This window comes from Osmerus mordax, chromosome 12 (assembly GCF_038355195.1).
Source record: "Osmerus mordax isolate fOsmMor3 chromosome 12, fOsmMor3.pri, whole genome shotgun sequence".
In the NCBI taxonomy this organism is placed as follows: domain Eukaryota; kingdom Metazoa; phylum Chordata; class Actinopteri; order Osmeriformes; family Osmeridae; genus Osmerus; species Osmerus mordax.
In genome coordinates, this window is record NC_090061.1 from 1,037,469 (window position 1) to 1,047,203 (window position 9,735).

A 9,735-nucleotide genomic window follows, 5' to 3' on the forward strand; every position below is an offset into this window, starting at 1 on the left:
ATTATCTCTCTCTCCTCCCTTCATTGATTACCTCTCTCTCTCTCTCTGTCTCTCTCTCTCTCTCCTCCTTCATCACCTCTCTCTATTTCCCTGCTTCTAGTTCAGTGTTCCTTCTCCCTCAACACTGCCAAACAGGACAGACAAATACGTAAGACATATTAAGTCTTTCTCTCTCCCTCCCGGTTCCTGCAGGTGATGTGGTGGACATCTACCAGCGTGAGTTCCTGGCTCTGAGGGAACGTCTGCACTCGGCCGAGCAGGAGAACCTGAAGCGCTCCAAGGAGCTGAACCTGGTCCTGGAGGAGATCAAGAGGGCCATCGCAGACAAGCAGGCCCTGAGGGACATCAACCGCACCTGGAGCAGCCTGTCAGGTAGGACCCAGACCAGGGAGACCCCAGCCTGTCAGGTAGGACCCAGACCAGGGAGACCCCAGCCTGTCAGGTAGGATCCAGACCAGGGAGAGACCCCAGCCTGTCAGGTAGGACCCAGACCAGGGAGAGACCCCAGCCTGTCAGGTAGGACCCAGACCAGGGAGACCCCAGCCTGTCAGGTAGGACCCAGACCAGGGAGAGACCCCACAACCAGACAGGTGTGGAGTGATGTTGAGTGAGCAGAGCCAGTGTGGTGTTGACTGTCTCTCTGGTGTGTGGTGTGAACTCAGAACCTAAACACATGGTCTGCACTCAACATGAACCGCTGTGTGACCAATCAGCAGAGATGGCAAAGTACACACATCCTTCACTCAAGTAGAAGTACAGATACTCATGTTTAAAAAGACTATTTCTAACTTCTTTTTTTTTGAAAATATTTTTTCAGCCTTTACAAACATTGTATCGTTTTTATAATTTTCTTATAATATATATACAGTACAAGTCAAAAGTTTTGACACATTTTCCCGTGTCCAAACTTTTGACTGGTACTGTATATATAAAAAAATCTAAACGTAACATGGAACCCAAAAGTTTTTTCGAAATGTTTTTTTGCTTTAAAACGTAAGAAGTACAAAGTAAAGAGGGCCACAACATCATGGCCACCAACAAAACTTAGTAAAGATTGTTCTTGCTCTGGCTTTAACTTTTGGATATTCGGCAGCGAGTCCACCGCCATTACTGAACTACAAATCAAACTAGCAAACAACATCAACGTCATCGTTCTCAGCCACTCCCTCTGTTCGCTGAATGGACCTACAAAAATGTGTTTCTGAAAACCGACTAATACACCGAAATCCTAGACCTAGTACAGAAGCAAAATCAAAATTGAGCGGAAGTACGTAGGAGGGCAGAGCCAGGCTAGTGGATCTACCCTGCAGGAGGAAACTGAATCATGTATGAGTGTAGGACAGGTTTTCTACATGATGTAGACTATGTGTTGCCTGACTGGAATTAATTCTGTCTGTGCAGGTAGCTTACCTCTGACCTGTGTGTTTGGTGTCTGTGTGTGTTTCCTTGTGTACTGAATATGTGTGTGCGTGTGTGTCCATCCCTATGTGTGTGTGTGTGTCCACATGAATGTGTGTGTCTATGTGTGTGTCCGTTCTAATGTGTGTCTGTGTGTGTCTCTGTATGTCTGTGTGTGTCCAGACGAGACCAAGCTGAAGCTGTGGAACGTGACCAGCAGTAAGAATGTCCTCCAGCTGCCCAGCATCTTCCACCACCTGCCCCACCTGCTGGCCAAGGAGACCAGCCTGCAGCCTGCAGTACACCTGGGCCAGGGGCGGACTGGAGGTGAGACACACACACACCTGCCAAACACACACACACCTGCCAAACACACACACACCTGCCAAACACACACACACACCTGCCAAACACACACACACACCTGCCAAACACACACACACACCTGCCAAACACACACACCTGCCAAACACACACACCTGCCAAACACACACACACACCTGCCAAACACACCCACACACCAGTCCAACACCCACATACACAGTTCCCTCCTTCCCTATCTCCTCATTCTTCTCTCCCTCTCTCCTCACTCTCTCCTCCCCCTCCCCTCCCCTCTCCTCTCCCTCTCCTCACTCTCTCCTTCCCCTCTCATCCCCCTCCCCTCTCCTTCCTCTCTCCTCCCCTCTCCTTCCTCTCTACTCCCCCTCTGCTCCCTCTCTCCTTCCCTGGCTCTGTGCCCTCCTGTCCCCATGCCAGTATCCCGGCTAGAGGCTTCCTCTCCTGGGGAGCAAACCACCTAACCTCTCCTCCTCCTCGAGCCCTGGAGGTTCTACTTGCCAAGCAGCTACTATCTCAGAAGACCCATTAAGCTGTGTGTGTGTGTGTGTGTGTGTGTGTGTGTGTGTGTGTGTGTGATAGCTGTCAGATACAAAGTGAGTGTTCCCCCTCTTGTGAATGAGTTTGGTTGCTTAAAAGCGTACGAGCCTGTGCACGCATGGGTGCGTTAGATTTATGTTCCTGGCCAGCGCCGGCCGTCCAAGTCCATTACGAAGTCAGTGTCTGTGATGGCACGCGGGCTGCTCTGGGAACGAGGCTGAGTCTGGGCTGTTCCAGTAATTGGAGTCCCTTTTATGGGCGAATTAAATAGAGGTACCCACCAGGGTCTGCTTAGACGAACACAATGGAGAGGAGGAGAGAGAGGGGGGGAGAGAGGAGGAGAGAGAGGAGAGAGAGGGGGAGAGAGAGGAGAGAAAGGGGAGAGAGGAGAGGGGAGAGTAGAGAGATGAGGAAGATAAAGAGGAGAGGGGAATTAGAGTGTTCCTGGTCTCCTGTGTTGGTGGGAGGAGTCTTGAGTAGAAGGTATCTGAGAGGGATGTTGTGTTAAAATACCCAGAGGTTTGCAGCTAAATCCTTATATTTTTCCCACATTCACCCATTCCCATATTGACGCTGATTGGCTGCCCCCCTCCCACGTTAACTCTGATTGGCTGCCCCTTTCCCATGTTAACTCTGATTGGCTGCTGTCCCCCCAGTGTCTATCGTGATGGGCGTGCCCAGTGTGAAGCGCGAGGTGCACTCCTACCTGACGGACACACTGAGCTCTCTGATGGCAGAGCTGAGCCCGGCGGAGAAGGACGACTGCGTCATCGTGGTGTTCATCGCTGAGGTAAGGCTCTCATCTCTGTGTTCCTGTGGTTAGCTGAGGTAAGACTCATCTCTGTGTTTCTGTGGTTAGCTGAGGTAAGACTCTCATCTCTGTGTTCCTGTGGTTAGCTGAGGTAAGACTCTCATCTCTGTGTTCCTGTGGTTAGCTGAGGTAAGACTCATCAATCATAATGCTACAAAGTTCACATTATGATTCATATGAACAGTAATTTAGTTTTGTGTGTGTGTGTTTATGGTGTGCGAGTGTTTGCATTGGATTGAGTCAGGTTAGAATGATAGTATATGTGTCTCTCAGAGGAGTCAAAGTATTCACATTCATTACTAAAGTAGAAGTATAGATACTAGGGTTTAAAAATACTTCTGTAGAAGTATCAATTCAAGGTTTTACTCAAGTAAAAGTATAAAAGTACTTGTTTCAAAACTACTTAAAGTATAAAAGTAGTAAGGGAAAAAATGCCATTAAGGACAAAAGCCTAGGCACAGGGGTCTATAATGCACGACTCCACCTCCCCCCAAAAAAACATTTTTCCAAAGGCCATAATGACTTGTTATATTGAAATGTTAACGTTGAAAAATGTGGGCTGCACCAGTTTATGCCCATTGAAAATGAACGCATTTTAGTACAATGCAAATACATTAAAGAACCATATATATGTAGCCTACTACTAAGCATTAACATGTGTTTCATGGAGCGGAAGATATGATGACTAGTTGCCTATAAGTATTGTAATGCTGCAAAAAGTCAAACTTCAGAGGCATGTTATCAATAGCCTTTATTCAAATTAGACTGCGAGTTTGTGAAAGCCTTTAGCTCGTGGTAGCCTACTTGGATGCGCAGAGCTTGCAGCGCATTCGAAAGGAGTTGTTTTTGCATCCAAACATGTCGAAAAATTCTTCCAGGTACGGCCAGGGATGTAGACGGGTTCCTAGCTACCAACCTCCTTGCTGGTGCTTGGTTCGGACATTTTGCTCGAGTTCTCTTGAGTCTCTGCCACGGACATCTTCGTAGGCTAAATAACGTTACATCTGCTATTTCCTTGCTGGAGTTTGACGTGATTTTGTGTCATGTGCAGGTGATGGATCACGTATAAACCAATAGGGTGTCGGAATGGTATTTGTTTATACTTCTCATCCAACCACAATCAAATTCACTCTATCCGGATGGCGCGTTTTTTCTGGATAGTTTTTTTGTGTGTGTTTTTTTGAACTATGACAAGCCGGAATGAAAACAAGCCGAACTGAAATTGGAGTAACGAGGCTTTTTAAAATGTAAGGAGTAGAAGTAGAAAGTCGGCTGAAAAATGATTACTTCAGTAAAGTTTAGATACCCCAAATTTCTACTTAAGTAAGGTAACGAAGTATTTGTACTTTGTTACTTGACACCTCTGGTGTCTCTCCATGCGCCCCACATAGCTATACTAGTGAGTCACCCAACTTAGCCTGTGTTTATGTATCAACCTGCAGAGGTGTGCTTGTGCATGTGTGTTCAAAGATCAACTGAGAGGAACAAGTGACACTACCATAGATCACCAGGCACACACACACACACACACACACACCTCATCTGTCTGCTAACAGCCTAGCCTCAACGCTGTTCCTAATATCTCTGACCCAAGTCAGAGCTATCACTCCCATATGAGCCAGGCTAAGCTCATTAGCATAAGCTTGCAGGCTAGCCTCATGGCTGGGCCTGCGTGTGTTCACTAAGGGGAAGGGACAGGACCGTGGGGAACAAGGTTGCGCTTTAGATGCAAAAGGACAAAGTGCTATTAGTGATGTGATGGATGGGTGTGTGTGTGTGTCTGTGCCTATGTGTAAATGTCTCTATATCTGGTTACATTGTCATGTCCATGCAAGTCTGTGTGAATGTGTGTGAGTGTGTGTGCCTGTGTGTGCTGGTTCCTCGGTGTAATTACCATAACGTGGGTCGGTCTGACTAAAGACCCACGCTGTCTGGCCAACAGTAAAGGTCACACACACACACACACACACACACACACACACACACACACACACACATGCAGTCAGTGATTAAAGCAGAGATCATTATCAGCTGCACTGGCCTTGTTGCACACGTGTTGAAGAGGACCCAGTCTGACTGTGTGTACAGTAGCACATCTGGTGTGTGTGTACCAGCAACAATCTCAACTAGCTCATCTCTCCTCTCGGTTTTGCACGCCTGCTTGGGGGCGTCTGAAGTGGACTGGGTGGCAGCCTTCTCTGTCTCCTCCCTCCCTCTTTTTTATGTCTGTCTCTTATCTTCATCGATCCCTTTTTTATTATACTTAAATGGAGACAAGATATCACTCTTATGGCCCTCTTTCACACCTAACTGTACATTATATGTCAGCTTCTCTCTCTCTCTCTCTCTCTCTCTCTCTCTCTCTCTGTGTCTCTGTCTCTCTCTCTCTGTGTCTCTGTCTCTCTCTCTCTGTGTCTCTCTCTCTCTGTCTCTCTCTCTCTTGTGGAAGAACATAATGTTAGAGGAGACAGGCCTTTTTTCTTCAACATCCTCTCCCCCTCTCGCCTCCCCCCTCCTCTCCCCTCCCTTATCCTCTCCTCCTCTCCCTCCCCTCCTTCTCTCCCCCCTCTCTGCAGTTACAGTATTCAAGACTGCTGAAATAGCGCATTACTAAGCAAATAGGACACCTCAAATATGCTTACATAGCCAGCGAGCGAGCTTAACGGGTATACACTGTAGCTGCAGAGGGATTTGAGAACGAGAGTAGGTACTGCATAATGGCTTGATCTCTTAAACATTAAGAGCTGAATAATCCAGTACTGAATAGTTAGCCATCAACCTACCAGAGAGAAGAAATGTGTGTTGTAGGAGGAAACACCCATGAAACACCCACGAAACAATCATGAAACACTGCCAAAACACACAGGAAACACTACTGAAACACATGAAGGAGAAGTGTGTGTTTTAGGAGGAAACACCCATGAAACACTCTCTACTGATTATCCAACCACACGGGTGATATCTAAGAGCATTTCTATGTGACCTCTGTCCTGTAAGCAGACATGCATGTCCTGATGTTTCAGCGTACAGCACACATACACTATTCATGACTGCTCTATTTAATTTCCCACAGAACAGCTAAGCCTTTGGCATGTCAACCAAACAGCTATTGGTTGACACATCATATCTTATAAAAAAAACATTTATTGTATAACTGAGAAGTAGTTCTTTTATGTGTGTTTTTGGAGGGGGGCCAGAGACAGGTCTGTCTCCTGGGGAGGTACAGTCACAGTCACTTCTCCTGGGGAGGTACAAGCACAGTCACTTCTCCTTGGGAAGTACAGTCACAGTCACTTCTGTCTATCTTGTTTCTCCCCGGGGGGTTGTGGTACGTTCCACCAGGACAAGCGCTCAGATCAGAGGGAAACACTATGAAAGTCGAATTGGGGGGGGGTGGTGGTACTGGTGTGGGTGGTCTGATACGCATAGACATGAAAATGACTTTTTTTCCCCTTGTTCTTTCTCTCCCTTTATCGCTCTCTCACTCTTTTTTTCTCACTCTGACACATACACATACACCCTCTCTCTCTGTCCTTGCATTGTCCTTGACATGGGGGAAGTAATGCTTAAACAAACCCTGTCTCTACCTCCCCTCCTCCCTCCCTACTCGTTCTCTCCCTCCATCCTCTGCTCCTCCCCCCGCCTCTCCCTCCCCCAGCAGAGGAGATCCCAGGTTGTTTTCACCCTGCTGTGTGTCGCTCGTGTTTAGAGGCACGAGGTGAGGACGGGCCCAGTTCCAAACTGAACAGTGCAGCCTCTCCATCCGCTCCCCAGCAGCCCTGGGATACACCGCTGTGCAGCAAGGATGTCAACTTAGATTTGGAACTGGGTGATGTGTGCACAGCTAAGTTCCAGGTTTAGAGAGAAGCCTTCGTCTGGGGGTGAGATAGAGAGCAGGAGAGAGAGAGAGCAGGAGACAGAGCAGGAAAGAGAGAGAGCAGAGCAGGACTCGATCTGTCTCATGTTTGGGAAAGACTGGTGCTTTTTCAGAAAGCAGAACAAAACTGTTATTCATTACTGCCTCACTCCTGGCACCAACGGATGGAAATGTGACAGGATATTTTCTCTTTCCCTCATGATAATCCTAGTCTCTCCCTCCTCCCGCCCTCACTCTCTCTCTCGTCCAGCTCATTGGGCAAGGAGGGACGCAGTCAAAGTGATCCCAGGTGTTTCCTGTTAGCCATCTGATCCCTCTCTCTTCCACACCTCCACCATTCTCTCCATCCACCCCTTCATCCTCGGTCTCTGCCCTTGGGAGCGTTTGTTTTGGTTGTTTCCAGAAGGGGCTGCGCCCAGGAAGACTGGGGTGGGTGGTGGCCAGGGCTTGACGGCAGCAGCTGCAGATCAGAACAAACACCCCAACACACTGCAGAGAAGCCATTTCTAATCCTTCTGATGAAGCCCAGCAGGTGTGCACCCAGACCCAGTGTCCATTAGGGTCTCGCTCCTGGCTGGGTGGAAGTAGTCCCATTCAAACATGACAGGTGGCGGATGGATACATCCATACTCTGTCGTGGTTCGGTTCGACCTCACCGCAGCCCAGGAAGCTGGTCCAGATAATGACATCATTAGCAGACTCATTACTCTGGGGAAGACGCTGGAACACTCTCTGGTGCTCTACGCGGGGGCCATCTTGAAATGCTTGTGGAGTGTTTCACAACAGTTGTGTTGCAGCTGAGATGAACATCAGCCCAGCAAGCTGTCAGCGCTTACGTTCTCTCTCACGAGTGGGAACACACTGAAGCTGTTCTCGGTTAGCGTGACACCAAAGCGTGTGTTCTGTTTGTTGTGTTTCAGACGGACCAGCAGTATGCCAACAGCGTGGCCGACAACCTCAAGCGCCTGTGAGTATACAAGTGCATGCTTGGATGGTGTTTCCATGGAGACCGATATGGGGGAGGGCAGGTCACCAGTTGTCCAACAGGAGTGTGTGTGCGCAGATGTGTGAAGTTCATCAACATGTTTTTCAATTATACCTTATAGCTTTCTCTGAAGGAATGACACACACACTAACTTCAACTTGGTCTCAACAGTCTCACAGATTTGACAAACGCACTCCCTCAACATTCAGTTCCCACACACACACACACACAGACACACACATACACACACACACACACACACACAGACACATACACAGACACACACCCACAGATGTAAACTCTCCCCTCCTCTGAGGAGGTAGCAAGGTCATGTCACAGCAGAAGCAGCTCTGAACAAGCTTCACACGCAGGAACTAAAAAGAGCGACTCAGTTTTAATCAGTCCCTGTAGAAACTGCAGGGGTCGCCCCGACTCGTCTTTGAGTCAACAAACGTAAGCTGAGGCGTGTTAGTGATGTGTGAGGCTTGGGAGCAGGGATGGTCTCCATGTGAAACCAACCACCACAGATGAAACCAGGGAAGTTTCTTCATGATGCTTGTTGTTTGTTACTTTCACAAGTGTTATCAATTGCAGGTTTATATTTACGTTATAAACTTGGCGGTTGACACTTGCAATTGGATTGTTTAGTTGTTTTTGATTCAGCAGAACTAAAAAGGTGGTTTCAATTTGAATCATTAGATCAAACCCCTGTTCAGATCACCGTCCAGATCTCTATTTACTGTTCTGATCCCTGCTCAAACTCTGTTTCAGCTTCAGGTTCCCATTTGGTAGTAAACCAAGACAAATACAACACACACACACATGCATGCTCAAACACAGATTGGGAAAATGTGTCCAAACTTTTGACTGGTACTGTATGCACACACATACACACACACATACACGCACAATTCACTCAATGTAAACAAGCAATTTGATGTTAACCCTGACCCCCGCCTGACCCTGACCCCAGCCTGACCCCAGCCTGACCCCAGCCTGACCCCTGACTGACCCCTGACTGACCCGGTCAACTCTGTCCGTGTCAGCATGCAGACAGCTCTGCCCTGGAGAGACGCACCACACCTGAGGGCTCTTCACTATGGAGCTTCATCTGTGCGTGTGAGAGAGAGAGACAGACACAGAGACAGAGAGACAGACACAGAGACAGAGAGACACAGAGACAGAGAGACAGAGAGACAGAGAGACAGACACAGAGAGACAGAGAGACAGACACAGAGAGACAGAGAGACAGAGAGACAGAGAGACAGAGAGACAGAGAGAAATAGAATGTGTGAGACACAAAGTGAGAAAGAGAGAGAGATACAGAGAGTGGGGGGGGGGGTGTTTTTCTGTTGAGGCAAGAAAATGCTCTGTCACTTCTAGTTCAGCAGATGCAGCCGTTTCCGTGGCAACAGAGCCCTGTGTGTGTGTGTTCCTGCCTCCTTCATCCTCCGGTTACCTCCCAGCATCCTTCTGGCTGTAGAGGAAGTCATCTTGCTTAGAGAAGATGAGGGCCTGTCACCATCGTTCACACCACACACACTATCTCTTAATATCTGAACCATCTCACTCTCTCTGTCCATCTCACTCTCTCTCCATATATCCTTCTTTTGCACCCTCTCTCTCTATCGCTCATCTTCATATCCTCAGGAGAGTTTAGGAGCTCAATAGCCTTTCCTTCCCTCTTCTTCCCTCCCTCCTTTTATCTCCCTCTTCCTTCCTCTCTCTTCTCCTCTCTCCCTCCTCCTCTACCCCCCCTCCTCCACGCTCCTCCTCCCCCCGTCCCCC

At 48.2% G+C, this 9,735-nt stretch overlaps 1 protein-coding gene across 2 annotated transcripts in view; it reads left to right on the top strand.

Moving 5' to 3' along the window:
* mgat4b (alpha-1,3-mannosyl-glycoprotein 4-beta-N-acetylglucosaminyltransferase B) overlaps positions 1–9,735 on the top strand; it is a 75,046-nt gene that overhangs the window by 39,196 nt on the left and 26,115 nt on the right. For both annotated transcript variants that reach the window (XM_067248409.1, XM_067248410.1), the window contains exons 2-5: positions 193–372; positions 1,582–1,725; positions 2,931–3,064; positions 7,883–7,929. In XM_067248409.1, coding sequence (XP_067104510.1) covers positions 193–372; positions 1,582–1,725; positions 2,931–3,064; positions 7,883–7,929 — 505 coding nt within the window. The remainder of the gene's footprint in view (positions 1–192; positions 373–1,581; positions 1,726–2,930; positions 3,065–7,882; positions 7,930–9,735) is intronic.